Source organism: Panthera onca, chromosome C1, assembly GCF_046562875.1.
Source record: "Panthera onca isolate mPanOnc1 chromosome C1, mPanOnc1 haplotype 2, whole genome shotgun sequence".
Taxonomy (NCBI): domain Eukaryota; kingdom Metazoa; phylum Chordata; class Mammalia; order Carnivora; family Felidae; genus Panthera; species Panthera onca.
In genome coordinates, this window is record NC_138346.1 from 125,707,584 (window position 1) to 125,724,267 (window position 16,684).

The 16,684-nt window shown below is 38.2% G+C and overlaps 2 protein-coding genes across 3 annotated transcripts in view; one reads left to right on the forward strand and one right to left on the reverse strand.

The window, feature by feature from the left end:
• Nucleotides 1–4,851, forward strand: part of ST7L (suppression of tumorigenicity 7 like) — a 137,592-nt gene extending 132,741 nt beyond the window's left edge. The window contains exon 16 of the transcript XR_014138092.1: nucleotides 4,437–4,851. The gene's annotated coding sequence lies outside the window, so the exon portion shown is untranslated. The remainder of the gene's footprint in view (nucleotides 1–4,436) is intronic.
• The window catches only part of CTTNBP2NL (CTTNBP2 N-terminal like), a 51,818-nt gene that overhangs the window by 9,116 nt on the left and 26,018 nt on the right, over nucleotides 1–16,684 (reverse strand). For both annotated transcript variants that reach the window (XM_060621691.3, XM_060621692.3), the window contains exon 4: nucleotides 1,324–1,554. In XM_060621691.3, coding sequence (XP_060477674.3) covers nucleotides 1,324–1,554 — 231 coding nt within the window. The remainder of the gene's footprint in view (nucleotides 1–1,323; nucleotides 1,555–16,684) is intronic.

The following is a 16,684-nucleotide window of genomic DNA, read 5'->3' on the forward strand; positions in this document are numbered from 1 at the left end:
GAATCCGAAGCAGGCTCCAGGCTCCCAGCTGTCAGCACAGAGCCCGACCGGGGCTCAAACTCACAGACCATGACCTGAGCCGAAGTCGGACACTCAACCGACTGAGCCACCCAGGCGCTACCCCCCACCCCCCGCCACTGATACATTTTAAATTGGGCATAAATGTCTTTAGTTCACTTCATTCTAGACCAGAGGTTAAACTCTTCTGTGTCCCGGACAATTCTGAGAATTCAATTAAAGATATGGGAAAAAATTCACATTCTACAAAAATGCATAAACTTTTGGCATTCTGTATATTTTCTGGAGGATCATGGAACATCTGAGGCCCATCCATGGTTAAGAATCTCTACTCTGGCCTTTCATTTGGACACTGTGAAGAGTTAAGAAAAATCATGGGCAAGACCCATGCTGAAGCAATCTGTCAGGTGCGTTTTAAGCAGATGGCTCTCTAATGCAGGCAATCATAAAAGTAAACTAAAGTTCATCAATTTGCAGCCACTGACCCCATTTTTCAGAATAAAATGTTTCCTGCTAGATGTGTTGATGTCTCCCTTGCTGGTATAAATCTAAACCAATACTTTTAGAAAATGTAGATTTTAGCCAAGCACCTTTTACAGGCCAGATTTCAGCGGTAAATGACAGGTCAGGGAATAAAATCATAAGCATTAGAATTCCAATGAGATGAGGTAGAGGAAAGCACAGGTCTGCCTTCCTAGCTCGGGGCTGTAAGACCGGGAGCCAAACACACACACACACACACACACACACTCTTTCCTAATAGGTTCGAACAGCTTTAAAGTAAACAATCCTAGGGACTGTTTATCATTTTACGAAAAGTAAAATGCAATGAAACTCAAAAGTAGGAACACGTGAAAATAATCTATTGGCTTCCATGTTTATAGTCAGGTAAATTCTCTCCCTCATCCAGCATTCCCCAAATACCTGCTCATCTTGTTATTTATCACTTAAGTAAGCAAATAGGGAACACTCTGTTCACCTACAAGCTTGGTCAGACCCCAGTTTGTTGCCAAAGTCTGGACGATCAAGAGCTGAAAAAACATAGCCAGTGTTTTGGAGTGTCATATCGAGAAGGAATGCCGTCTTTAGTAATGTGTCTGGCATCCTCCCTAAATTTAACATTTTGAATAACTTGTGTTTTCTTTCTGATCTCTTGGCTCCGGGGCAAGCTGCGGGGCTTTTGACACCGGGGAGACCTCCCAGCTGACTTACTGTGGAAACTGGCAGCTGACAAGAAAGTATCTGGTATTATTTATCAAGTCTTCCTAAGAGTTTATGTGGCACAGGTCAGCTGGGTGAACCCACCTTCCGGTGCCTGCTCTCGGCCGCGGCCAGCTGGGACAGCATGCGTTCCTGCATGTTCTTGCATTGCTTCATCACCACCTTAAGAACAGAGAGTGGGTTTGTGCAGACCGGCTGCTTCTCGCCATCATTTTTCTCCTTCAGTGTTTCAAAGTCTCTCTGCAGGGCCATTAAAGGATCACTGATGTTGTATTTTCCATAGCGTTCTTCAATGAAAGTATCTCTGTGTTGGGCCTGGGAAAGAGAAAAACATCAGCATTTTGCTTTTTAAAACTATTGCGGAGGGAGAATTGCTAGTTGTTACACATTAAAGGTGGTGGTGGTAGTATGAATGGAACCTGCTGACTACAGATCTCATTGGTGCTTGAGCCATCTGAACGTAGAAACAACAGTGGAGAGGGGGCACAGTATAACATTAACGAGGACAATTACTTATGTAGAGCTAACTATGTATTAGACATTGTTGTAAGCATTTATATTCACATTAGATTATTTAAATTTTATAAGCCTATAAGGTAGGGCTATCATTTTCAATTTGCAGGTGAGAAAATTATTAAACAGTGGCCAAGTAACCTGTTCCAGGTTACTCATTTAGCAAGTGGTCAGAAGTAGGATTTAGGGGCGCCTGCGTGGCTCAGTTGGTTAAGCATCCGATTTCAGCTTGGGTCATGGTCTCACGGTCTGTGAGTTTGAGCCCCGTGTCGGGCTCTGTGCTGACAGCTTGGAGCCTGGAGCCTGCTTTGAGTTCTGTGTCTCCCTCTCTCTCTGCCCTCCCCCATTCACACTCTGTCTTTCAAAAATGAGTAAATGTTAAAAAAAAATTTTTTTTTTTTAAAAGCAGTAGGATTTAAACCCAGGCAGCCTGGCTCTAACGTCTATGTCCTTAACCACCACGCTACTGCCTCTGCTTATGAATGCTTGTACTACCAGCAGGTAGTTTATGAGTTTACATATTTAGGGATGTAACAAGGCAGTTGTAGATAAGTAAAGGACACTAAAAGTGTTTTCGCATTATGACTATTTGTGATTTGAACACTCAGTTATTGGTGGGTCAGGAGGGTGGAGGCACTCACAACCAGGTGCAGACAAAATCCCTTCTACCTGCTGCCAAATTCTACCCTTTCCTCTAGTCTCTGTTCAGCTGCTATCTGCCACCTTCCTTTTTGTGCCCCTCAGGCTTGGTGGGCTTCAGGCTTGAGAGAGAAGGTGCGTAGGGAATGGGGGCTGAAATCCGCTTTAGGGCCTGGGTTGTCAAGTTGGGTCCAAGGATCAGGAAGGGAGTAGAAAGAGAAGTCTTTGGCTTCCCTATTCTCTCAGCTTTACTAGGAGGGACCTGAAGTAATTACTTCATAAGAGCATCATAGATTACATGCAGGTAACAGAGTGACATTAACAATTCCTTTACTACACAGACTTGGAAACGTTTCCTGGGACATTTTACAACCAAAAGCAAAAATGAGGTGTTAATACAGCATTGAGGAAACTTTCTCAAAAACCACAGCAAAGTACTATATAATTTAAGCTTTCAAATGAAGTCTAGTCATAAAAACGACTGACATTTATCAATGTTTAGAAATTATTTCATCAGAAGCAGGTTTTCTTTCTCTTTTCTTCTTCTTTATTTTTAGGAGCTAGGTTTTCTTACCACCATCATCCACAAAGAGGAAATCATTTGGAAAAAAAAAGGGAAATTCACAATTCAATGGCTATGCTTAAAAAAACAAAACAAAACAGAGAACAACCCCCTCCCCCACCGACAATAAAGCAAAACGGGGTTTAATACAGAAGAATGTTTCAGTGCTGAAAAGGTGATGCTTCCTTCGTTAGACTATCCAAGATCAAGATCCAGGAACCACTTAGCCTTATGCTCTAAATTGTGTTGGTGTCACGTGGCAACTGTTCAAAGCAGCGTTAGAAGCCCTGTATTTTACTTCTAGCTTGACTACAACCATTTTAAATGATGACATTATTGGGGTATTTGGATAATACTGGTATACTGAAAATATGAAGAGCCAAATAAATCCTGTTCCTTTAAGGTACCATCTCAAGATAACCATAACCACCTTCCTGACCATACTACAGGTTTGTGTGCATGCACGAGTGTGCGCGTGTAAGCATGTGAATTAAAGGGGTAAAGATTTGAAAGATTGAGTCCGAGACAGAATCCTAGTTTTTCAGCTCCCAATTAAAAAGCAAATCCTCAGTAAAATTTTGAAATAGTCTCTCTACCATTTTAGGATGGAGAAAGACAAGACCAATTCCTGAACTGGCTATTTTTATTTTTTAAGTCATGGTGAGAACAAAACAGAAAAGGCTAGTTTTTAGTTACACTTTTAAAAGAAATAGTGTCAAACAGCAGGGACTCATCAATGTTTTCCTTTCACCAAGAACATCTGTTTAAGTTGAGCGGTGCTTGGGTGGCTCGGTTGGTTAAGTGTCCGACTTTGGCGCTGGTCATGATCTTGCAGTTCGTGAGTTTAAGCCTTGCATCAGGCTCCGTGCTGTCTGCACGGAGCCCACTTTGGATTCTCTGTCTCCGTCTCTCTCTGCCCCTCCCCTGCTCGCACTCTCTCTCTCTAAAAAAAACAAATAAACATTGGGCGCCTGGGTGGCTCAGTCGGTTGAGCGTCCAACTTCGGCTCAGGTCATGATCTCAAGGTTCGTGAGTTCAAGCCCCGTATCAGGCTCTGTGCTGACAGCTCAGAGCCTGGAGCCTGCTTCAGATTCTGTGTCTCCCTCTCGCTCCCTGCCCCTCCCCCACTCATGCTCTGTCTGTCTCTTTCTCTCAAAAATAAACATTAAAAATAAATAAACATTAAAAAAATGAAAAAGAAGAACATCTGTGTTGAGTTTTATACTTCAAACTTGAGATTGACAACCTAGCTATTAATGTCCTAAGGCAAATCCAGGTTCAGAAAAATATTTAGACAAAAGAAGAGGAAAAAACCTTTAAAAAGTTGAAATTCCACTGTTCTTATTGCACATTGTTTTATTCATGATTTCCATTTCTGTCTGATTAGTGATGGTAAAGAAATGATTATTAGTACTGAAATTGGTTTAGCAGGGCAGAAAGGCAAACGTAAACCTGAATATTTCTATGGCTTTCTCCTTTTCAGAATAGCACAGAGAAGAAAAAGTGGGATGGGAGAGCAGAGCTGGGAGTACGATTCGTGACCTTGACAGATTTGCTGAGAAGCTGTCTCTCAGGTTTGAGTATATAGTTAACTAATCCCTGAAAACATGACTTTAAAAAACCCACACTGTTATTATCCAGTATAATTAATAAGCATCACTGAGTTACAAGTCCTAGACGAGGAGCTTCTTTAGTAAGGTCTCAGACTTCTCTGAGAACAGCTGTTACCCTGTCTGTTTTCTCTTGAAGTACTTCCCAGTAATTCCATAATCGCTTGCATGGTAATTACAAGTTATACAAAATTGGTGGCTTTGCACATAAATGAAAAGAATCTGTGGAATAATCTAAAAAAGCCTCCTTGTCACAAAACAATTCTTGTAGGCAAGTTCTACTATGGGGCCCAGATATGGGAAAAGTGAATTCGAAGTCTGTATTTATTATACCAAACACTGGAGTAGAAAATGGGGGAATACGGTCTTTTTCAGCCAACTCAATGCCTCAGTCAGGTAAGTGGTATGGATGACAGGTTTAATAGAACAATTAACCAAAAATAGATGTTAAGAATTGAAGAATGAAACAGCTTTACTGGAGGTGTGTACTAGGTATCTATTCCTGCCTAACAAACCACTCCCAAATGTAGCAACTCAAATAGTAAATGTTGTTGTTGTTGTTGTTGTTTTTAAATCTCACACAGTTTCTGAGGGTCAGGAATCTGGAAGGGGTTAAGCTGGGTGGTTCTGGCTCTGTGTCTCATGAGGTTGTAGTCAAGCTGTTGGCATAGGCTTTGGTTCCTTGCAGTGTGCTGGCTTCCCACAGAGCAAGTGACATGACAGAGAGAGAGGGAGAGAGGGCTCTCTAGGGAGAGACGGAGAGACGGAGAGACAGAGATGGACATGCGAGTATCTTTTAGAACTTAACCTCAGAAGTGACATACCATCACTTCTGATGTATTCCATTGGTCACACAGACCCACCTGGTACACGTGGGAGGAGACTGCACAAAGGGTATGAATATCAGGAGGTGGGGTCATTGGGGGCCCTCTTGGAGGCTGGCTACCACAAGGGGAATGACTAGATATGCTACCTCTATTGTTTACATCTCAAGTCAAAATTTAGAGACCAAGTATCTACTAAGTACTAAAAACTGTCAAGGCTGAGTTTTAATACTCTAATGATATGTCAGCTATTTTATAAGAAATTTTAAATGATCTGGATTGGAGTTTTTGCAGGAGGAATTCAGTAATATAGCTAAAATCAATCAATTTCTGCAATTTCATTATTTTCACTTCACTGACAACATGTATTTTAACTGAAGAGAAATTTCTACATTTTCAGAAAACATAATGGTCTTTAATTTCAGACAACAGGAAGATAATTGGCTGGTTAGACAGATTCACTGATAAAAGGTATTACTACAGCAGACAAAACATACAGTCATCTGTTACTCATTTTTCCTGTCATAGGCGGAATGAAACATACCAATACTGAAAGCTTAAAGTAAAATCATATAATGTCCTTGGAGCTTGCCATGCTTGCTCTCTAAAATTATCAGCTTTGCTATGATAAACTTCAAAAAGAAATATGAAGCAGTCACCTCCTCTCCCCTCCCCAAGATTATTTATACTATTTTAAATATATATATTATACATTTTATTATATATCATAATGTACATAAATAGTATAATATAACACATGAAAATAATACTATATATATAGCATAATAGCATACTATTATAGTAATATATAAGTGTGTATGTGGATATCTATCTATCTATACATTTTTTTCCAATGTTAAAATAGGAAATCATTATTCTTTGGATGATAATCACCAACATAAAGGATGGTTCCATATCGAAAAGTGAAGACAAGGCCTACTTAACTGGGGGTTTACATTCAAGTATGAGTTTTATTTAAGACTCAGGCTGGAACCCTAAATGGATTAGGATACATCTTTGCAATTTATTGCCAATTCTGAAGTGATCAGCAATATAAACTTTGTGCCTTTAAAAATATCTGAATACCTCCATTGCCAGAGACCAGAAAGACCAAAGAACATGATTCCAGGATGGTTTTAATTAATGCTACAACAAAAGCATGTTAAAACTATCCTTTTCAGGGGTGCCTGGGTGACTTCAGTCAGTTAAGCCAGCTCTTGATTTAGCTCAGGTCATGGTCTCATGGTTCATGGGATTGAGACCCATGTCAGACTCTGCACTCACAATGTGGAGCCTGCTTGAGATTCTTTCCCCTGCCCTCTCCTTCTGCCCCTCTCTGCTTGTTTGCTCTCTCAAAAAAAAAAAAAAAAAAAAGAGATAAATAAATAAACATTAAAAATATATTTTAAAAAGCTATCCTTTTCACATTTAAGTTGAATCTACTAATTTTCAAATAATTTATACTCTGGAGTCCCTGATAAATTATAAGTAGCTGCATGAATAACTGGAAATAAAGAAACCATTCTGGATAAAGATGATAACATTACAAGTACACCCTTTGTTTTAGAAGTTCCTCTTACTTACTGAAAGAAAACTGGATTTCAATGTTTGACAATATTAATAAAAGAGAAGTTAGCCACATTTGAATTAAACTTTAATTTTTGGAAAATGGTACAGAATTTAACATGAAAACTTTCATGATTTAAAAAATACTTCTGACATATTATTGAAAACCCATTAATCCACTTAACCATAAATGCTATTTTCTCAAATCTAGCCTTTCTACACATTTATTTTCTTTAATAACGTTTGGCTCTGGAGTCTAACATAACTGGCATTGTTATCCGGGCTCTACTACTTTCTATCTGTTTACCTTCAGCAATTCCCTTAACTTCTCTGTACCTCAGATCCCTCATCTGTAAAATAAGGGCAACATTCTACCTATAGGTTTATTATAAAAATTAAATGAGTAATACAGAATGCTTCCTGTAAGTACCTGGCACATAGTAAATACTATAAATAGAAATTAATTTTTCAATAACCAAGTTTAGAGTATAGATTTTCCTTTTAGACCCAATGACTAAACCCACTCCTGGAGGTTTTAAATCCTGGAGATTTAAGATTCTGTAAAACTGGACTAAGCCAGGAAATCTTCATTAAAAGCAAAACAAAATTCACCAATCCCCAGATAACTCCAAAGTAATACATCACCAAAAATATATTGGGAACCTGAATAACCATTAACAGTATTTATTTAGTAATTAATCCTGAACTGCTATGTGACATTTTATGTAATATTGTCAGTTGGTATTTATCTTCTGCATTATGATTAAACATTTCTCATTTTTCTGTCTTTTTTTTCTTCCTGCCTAGACTGTAATGACTCAAAGGAAAAAGCATTCCTCATACATCTTTCTTCTTCCTATATCCTATATTTCCACTCAAGCCCAAAACATTGAACAGATGTTCACTTTCCAGCTTTTTCCTGATGTCTCAGCTTCTCCTTACTCTTATCATAGTTAGTGAGGTCAATATTTTATTCCGCTGTTAAGAAAATCTATGATTTACTTAGTGTAATCATTTAAGGTAATATTAATTTATACAGTTAGCAAACTGACTTTAAAGTAGAATGAGCTTCAAAGATTCCCTTTGGAGTCAGCTTGCAGCCGCAGATGTTTATAAAATCAACTATTTACATAAGGACAGATGACCATTTATTATTATTTGACTAAAGTGCACTAAATTCTTTTGAAGACTAAAAATGGTAAGTTTAGTACAAACAGATATTAAGTGTGATACTTCTAGCTAGTAGGCTGCTTGTTGATAGAATATGGGTAAACAGCTTAATGTAGCTGCTTCAACATTCAAATTCCAAAGAGTCTTATGAAAAGTCCTAGTGAAATTGAAATAAATGTATTCAGTTTTGTGGTCTTTGTTCTGTTTTATTTTTGTGTGTGTGGGGAATCTATGTGTGTGGTTGGAACAAATTACATCTATATTCTGGACTGGGTCTATGTAAATAAGTTTCTGAGCTGGGGAAGAAAATGTGTAAAGACAGTCAATAAGTACTGAACAAATTAATGCTCTTGAACATAAATTAGAATTTTAGAATATAACTCTAATGGCACATTAGATCCTAATCTCTTTTATTCAGGATGCTGTATAATGAGAGTTGACATCTATCTCACCATATACAAGATGGATCACAGACCCAAAGATAAAATGCAAATGGCCAAAAAGCACATGAAAAAGTGCTCAACTCATTAGTGATCAAAGAGATGTAAATTAAAACAATAATAACACTAGAAAACCACTAGAGGGGTGCCTAGGTGGCTCAGTCGATTGAACTGACTTTACCCCAGGTTATGATCTCGTGGGTTTGTGAGTTTGAGCCCTGGGCTCATCAGGCCCTGCTGTCAGCGAGGAGCCCAATTTGGATCCTCTGTCTCCCCCTCTCTCTGCCCCTCCCCACTCGTGCGCACATGTGTGCTCTTACTCTCAAAAATAAATAAACACTAAAAAAAATTTTTTTAAAGCCACTAGAAAGGCTAAAATTAAAGACGGACAACATCAAATGTTGGGAAGGAGATGGAGCAACTAGAACGCTCACCATATTGCTGGTGGGAGTATAAATGGTGTAATTACTTTGGACGTTAATCTGGAAATTAATTATAATGGTAGAAAAACGCCTGTCTGCAGTTAAGTATTTATCCAAAAGAAATGGAAACATAAATCCACAAAAAGATTTACACATAGCTGTCTGAAGCAGCTTTATTCATAACAGCCCCAAACTGGAAACGACCACAATTTCATGGTGAAAAAAATCACAGCAGCAGTCGCCTCTGGGTGTAGGGGAACAAGGAATCAGGAAGGGGCACAAGATGACTTTTTGGTGTGATGGGAATGTTTGTCTCTTGATGGGGATGTAGGATGTACGCATTTGTTGGAACTTATTGATCTGTGTATCATCACGTAAGATCTGTGCATTTCACTATAGCTAAATTATATCTCTAGTTCAAAAATATAAAAGCACATAATGAGAGTTAAAGGGAAAATGAAGTTATAGTATTATATGCTTTATATATAGTGTTTCAGAAACATGGAATGTTCCAACCAAAGTAATTTTTAATAACAACAGAAACAATGAAGGAGGTGCTAATACTATATAGTGCTTATTACCTGCCAAGCACTGTACTCAGTGTTTTACACATCTAATCTAATCCTAACAACATACCTCTGGAGGTGTACGTCACTTATATCTCCATTTTATAGAAGAAACTGAACACAACTGAACCTTTGTCCCAAGGTCACAAAGCCAAAGTTAGTAGTGGAGAGGTATAATAAATGGTATATAGTGAGTACTGCATTTGTTAGCTGAATGAGTAATACATAAACAGATATTCCCTAGGACTTTGGAGGAATTAATTTCAATTTAGTAGGGGTCTGTCAGTAGCTTAAAAATAAAATAGAACAGAAAACATTGTAGAGCATTGAATGTTGTGAGTAATGTTTCAAGAAACTTTTCTTCTGATCTAAAAATATAGGGGTGTGTATATGTATATGCATATGTACGTGTGTGTGTGTGTATGTGTGTGTTCGTTCCCTGGGTCACAATATAGCCTATTTTTTACTATGTGTCCCTGTCAAAGTATGAAAAACACTAAAATAAAGAATCCAATTAGTCTGACTCCTGAAGCTATGATTTTAAACAGTTTCGGGGCGCCTGGGTGGCTCAGTCGGTTGAGCGGCAGACTTTGGCTCACGTCATGATCTCGCGGTTTGTGAGTTCGAGCCCTGCGTCAGGCTCTGTGCTGACAGCTCGGAGCCTGGAGCCTGTTTCAGATTCTGTGTCTCCTTCTCTCTGACCCTCCCCCATTCATGCTCTGTCTCTCTCTGTCTCAAAAATAAATAAACCTTAAAAAAAAAATTTAAACAGTTTAAACTGTCATAAATAAATTCTAAAAGAAGTAATAAGGAATCAATCTTACTGCTTTATTTTAAACTAATGAATGTTATAAATGTCTACAAACCACGACATGTTTGGCCTAACATCAAATATACAAAAATGTTAACAAAAAAAAAATCTGTGTTATTAGGGTTAGACAACCAAAACAGCACTGGAGAAGTCTGGGAAAATTTTTGGACATATGGCTGATTCACAAGAGCACATGCTTTGAATGCTTTTATTGAACACTTAATGTTTGCTGGGTACTACAAATGCTAAGTGATGTGGGCAATGATAAGAGAAGAGAGATTTGACTAAGTAAGATGAAGTCCTTTGCTCTTAAGGAGCTCAGAATTTGCCAGACAAGTTTAAGGCCTGAGAGCAGAAATAAACACACTGCCTCTGCTTGTTTAAATGTTTTCTAAACAGTATCATTAATGTTTAGAGGAACACCAAGTACAATTTATTTGATCAGGACTTTCTAAGCCTCAGACCTTACACTCAGAAGGAACAGGAAGGAAAAGACCAATCCTGGAAGTGGGCGGGTGCTGGCAGATCAATAGGACCATCAGCAACTTAATGAATCACAGGAAACACCATGAGGTTGAGGGGGGCATATAATCCAAAAACTGTCTCTGAAGTATTGCATAAGGAGACCCAGACCGCAGACTATAACCTGAGTGTGATACTTTAAGTAACTATGAACTTGAAAAACTTCATTCGAGGTGTGCTCAGCCTCTTTAACTCACAATGTATTAACAGTGCAGAAACTACTTCAAGGCTAACATAGTTAAAAAGAGCTCATAAATAAGATTGAAAGGGTTTCTTCTTCTAGTTAGGGGATTCTATGGAGGGAGCTGTATGATTGTGGGATGAGACTTTAAACATTTTATCGAGGTGAGATTCTTAAATCACAAACACAGTCTGATACTGCAAGGAAACGTGGCAAGAAACAAGCTACTCAGAGAAAAGGTCGCAGGAAGAGGGTCCTGATTAGCCTAGCTGAGAAGTACAGAGTGTTCACATTGAGAAGTGTAGCAAGTAAACAGGAATAAGAAGTTTGTGGGGGTAGAGGAGGGTGGCGGGAGTGTACAGACAGGGTCAAATGAAAAAGGGGACTAGGTGTGGTTTGAGAGCCACACACAGTGAGAGCAAGATGTCAGGGCAGGCAAACAGAAGCAGGGACCGTGCTAATTATACATCCTAGTGTGAGAAGGTAGAACAGAGTATCTAGGATGACATATTAAGAGAGATCAAGCTCTATGTCCCAAGTCAGAGGCTGGAAGGGTGGCAACTTCTATTGTCACTGCAGACTAATGTGGAGGGAGGCAGCTAGCTATTCAGTTGGGAAGGATGGTTTTTCTTCAGAGAACAGAAGGGGAAGAGGAGTAAAGAAGCCAGGACCGAGAAGTAAAAGGTGGGCTCTAAGTGCGGTATGGGTGTTTAATGACAATTTTAAATGTGAACCGACAATGCTCATCACTACAGTAAGGTACTGAATAAATACATGGTGAAACCCAGCATGCTCAAGTTGACCACTAATTACTACTAATTCCAAGTAATCCTAACCCGAGACTGCCTTTGTCTTCATAATAAAAGTCTACTGAGGGGTTTAGACTATGCATGGATGGGAAGAACAGGAGTTATCTTTGGAGATACAAGAGTTTTTCCTTTTTACTCTATGGGGTAGCAACACCTTTCAGGAACTTTAAGTGTCACCATGGACAAGAATGGGATAACCAAGACCCCTTTACCATTTTAATCCCAATGGGAATAGAACAACTGGCTCCATTCTAAGCCTCTAAGACTGCTTCAGTGCTCTTCCTTAAATGACTTCTCTTGGCCTCATGTGGTAGTCATTTGTCCCAGGAAAGGAAGGATAAGGGACTGAAAGGAAGATTTTTTACTTTAAGTAGGTTCCACACCCAGCCTGCAGCCCAACGTGGGGCTTGAAATCAGGACCCTGAGATCAGGACCTGAGCTGAGATCAAGAGTCACTTAACCGACTGAGCCACTCAGGTGCCTCTGAAAGGAAGATTTTTAAAGGGAAAAGTGATCCATTTGGAAAGCAACCAGAGAAGGGGGGATGAGGGAGATTCTGTGGGAGCCAAAAGCAAGAACAAAAACCCACTGGAGAAATGGGAGATAAGTGAATATATTCTGAAAGATAGAGGATATGTGTAATTTAGACAGATGCCCATGGAGGTCCTTAGCTGAAAGTCTGGTAAACAATATTTTTGTATATATCTAGACAGATAAAGAAAGACAAGCAAAGCTGTACTCTTAAAAAAAAAATACTATTTTCAATGAGGCACACAAAGCTCCCGTTACTAATCAGTCAGGGAATGCAGATGACCACATCTCAATTTGATAGGAAAGGACACCACGGTAAAATGTCAGCTGAAAACTAAAATATGGTTTTTCAAAAAACAAACCAATAAAATATGGTCTTTTTTTTAGATGAATACATGTGCATAGTGAGCAAAGGTACACATCCCAATTATTTGGTATCCTTTACTACAAATACAGAAACAAACATAAGCAATGATTTCCTGTCTGAAGAACAAATTGTTCCTTCTCAGTACAGGCTGAAATGTAAATAATGTCACCAAGTGGAAATCATCAACAGGAAAAGTAATGAAACTATATTACTATAGTTAAGGCTCTCTTCTCAAAAATATTAATTAGTAAGTGGTAATCTATTTTGAACCTTCAATACACTGAAGTTAGACTTAAAGAGCCTGAACGTATTCTGTCATATAACAAATATTTCTGAAGAACTTCTGAGGTTCTAGGTATTTGGGATGTAGTGCTGAACAGGATTAAGTATCCACCCCTCCATGAGGAGAAATACTAGGCCTAAAGAAGAGAGAGGTGAAAATCTATCATCTGTGATGCGTAGCAGCATGAATTCATAAATTTCCATATTATCAATAATCCAGTGCAAAGAAAAAGAAATCACATTAAGTCTGACTCAATTCTACAAAAATTTTATTGGTAAAATAATGTGAGGCAATAAGAACAAAACCTTCCAAATTTAATAACACGGTCACATACTCCTATCTACCAACGAGTTCAGTCTTTTGTGGAACAGACAGCTATTGAATTAGATTAAAACAATTTTTTGAAGTTATGCGTTATCTTAGAACTCACTAGGTGGAGTTGGCTTTCTGATGCAGAAAATACTTTATGTTGTTGTTAAACAATGGAATATTATGAAGTGCAGATATGAAACAGAGCCAGGAAAAAATACTTTGAAGGGTTATAGGTCTCCTGTTATGATAATAACATTTCTTGAAATTTTCATCACGTAGTTGCTCATGCATACACTGTCAGCTCTATTTGAGTCCATCACCTGTGAAAGAATCTGCTTTGAAGGAAGAACTTTTAGGTGTCCTGTTCAAAAGCAGAATCTGAAAATTCGTGGGAAATCTACTTTTGCTTTTTTGGGAGACAATCAGGGATGTGATGCTAACAAGCTCATGCTTTACCTAGGCATGCTAGGCTTGTCTCTATCCCCTTAACTGTATTTTAGAATTAATATAGATTTATGTGAGAGGATAAACCAATTAGAAATAAAGACAGTTACAAAGTAAATGTTGTTCTTATTTTCTTTCTTTTTTAATATTTTTATTTATTTTTGAGACAGAGAGAGACAGAGCATGAGCAGGGGAGGGGCAGAGAGAGAGAGGGAGACACAGAATCTGAAACAGGCGCCGGGCTCTGAGCTGTCAGCACAGAGCCCCACGCAGGGCTCAAACTCAGACTGTGAGATCATGACCTGAGCTGAAGTTGGACGCTGAACCGACTGAGCCACCCAGGAGCCCCGATGTTGTTCTTATTTTCATACTCTATTTCTTAAAAGTATAGTTAAAAAATTTTATTTCTTTACTTTGAGAGAAAGAGAGAGGGGAGGGGCAGAGAAAGGGAGAGAGAGAATCCCAAGCAGGCTCTGCACTGTCAGCACAGAGCCCACCGAGGGGCTCGATCTGACGAACGTTGAGAACATGACCTGCGCCCAAATCAAAAGTTGGACACTTAACCAACTGAGCTACCCAGGTGCCCCTAATTTTTATTTTAATTTCATCATAAATGAATATTTTCTCATAAAAAAATTTAATTATGTAGATAAAGCCAAATTCCTTCCTGAATACAAGCCAATGTCTCTACCTCAAGAGTCCTCAGTATAATCAGTATCGTCTCAGACCTTTTCCAAGCATATCCATAAATGTGTATATGTGTACTTTTTTCATTTATTGTGTCTAGAGATCTAATAAGTCAGTACACTGCTTGTTTTCTTCTCATAAAAAATAAAGCAGTTACATAATATGGCATAGTAAGGATGTAACAGTTTACATTGATATATTTTACTGACGGATATTTAGGTTGTTTATAATTTTCCATTCCTGCATTAAACAATACTGCAATGAGCCTCCTTGTGCATAGATGCGAATAGTTTGGTAGAACAGATACATTACTCTGCTTTTCTAAGGAAATAAATGCCCATATAATAAAATTTCCTGCTTCATTCTATATATGCTCCCTGTCCATAAAGATTTTCGGCAAACATACAAGACGGTTTCCTTCTGTCTTTCAAATTTTTCCTATAACTAGCTATACTGAAATACTAAATGATGGACCACAGGCTTTAATTTTACAAGCAACCTCTTTGTCTTTCTTTCTCTTCTCTTTAAGGGGAGCCACTAGAAATAACTTCTGATTAATCCCAAATCACAAGGCTAACACATGCAAAGAAGACACAATAAGAGGAAGTCGAAATAACAGGAATAAGCTGTTTCCCTTTTTTACTTGTTTTAGTTTCAGGCTGAATAAATGCAATGAAATCCCCCACTGTTATAATCTTTTCTGAAGCCTCTCCCCAATGGTTACAGAACGATGTGTTCTCTAAATAGGTAGCATTTTCCAAGCTAAATTCCCCCTTTCTTTCCTCAAAGTCATACAAAAACCAGGCCACAGAAAGATGTCAATTAAATGAGAAATTTGCTTATTTTTTGGAACCTTCACTCTTGAACTGCTAAATGCCATAATTTGTAATATGAATGATGGCATGTGCTAAAAAGTTGTATAGCAAGTAGCTGATATCAGATAATTATTCTTAAGAGCTGTTATACATGGGGCTCAATGTCTTTCTCTCTTTCTTTCTTTCTTTCTTTTCTTTTCCTTTCTTTTTTTTTTTCTAATGTTTATTTTTGAGAGAGAGAGAGAGAAAGAGAGAGAGAGCACACCAGTGGAAGAGGGGCAGAGGATCCGAAGTGGGCTCTGCAATGTCAGCAGAGAGTCTAATGCGGGGCTTGAACTCATAAGTGAGCCGTGAGATCATGACCTGAGCGGAAGTCAGATGTTTAACCAAGCCACCCAGGCACCCCACAATGTTTTTCTGATGCAAGAAAAGACACTTAATCACTTAAGAATGCAGTCTACTTTTTTTTATAAATACCCGACTCATAAACAGCCCATATATATGACCAGCCTTTCCTGCTTCTTTTGGCTCTTCTCTGCTAGTGTACCCACCACTGAACCTGGTAACATACATGCCTTTTAATAATTTCATTCCCTTTCCGGGGCAGAACATTTTTGGGGAGCTCCTACCATTCTCAAAGGAACCGAGTCAAGGGGAAGCAAAGAAGAGGCTTTGTGAGATGTATTTCCCTATGCTCACTTTTCTGTGCATTATTTTTTCACTTACTATATCTTAGAGAATGTTATACATAAAGATTTCTCATTCTCTTTAATGACTGCATAGTATTCTGTTGTGTAATCATACCATAATTTACTTGGTCAGAACCCTACTAATACACACACAAGTTATTTCCAGCATTTTGTTGCTATGACCAATATTGCAATAAATGTTCTTACACATACACTTTATTATATAGGCCTAAGTACATCTGTAGGATACATTTCTAAAAGTAGATAATGAAACTAGGTTAGTAGGATCACAATCTGCCTTTAATGAAAAATAAAGTATAAAAAAAAGAAAATAGTGTAGTATAGTATGACATGGTATAAATATTATAGTAAGACATAGAGTTACTATATATTTAGTGAAATTTTTGTTTTAATCGATACATATATGTGGGTGGGTATGGACGTCCTGAACTGTGACAAAATGATGGAACGTATTTCAAAATGTTTAAAAGATACCTCTTTAGACTCTGGTATGATGAAAAGGTATTTTTATCATAGCCTCCTTTCTTCTTCCCTTAAACTCTATGATCTTTTTATTGCATAGCTTGGGAGCTTAGGTTGGTTTTCAAGCAGAGACAGTTGAGTTATTTAGAGTGGGTTGGAAAAGAATAATATCAACAATATCAGGAAAAACAAACAGGGA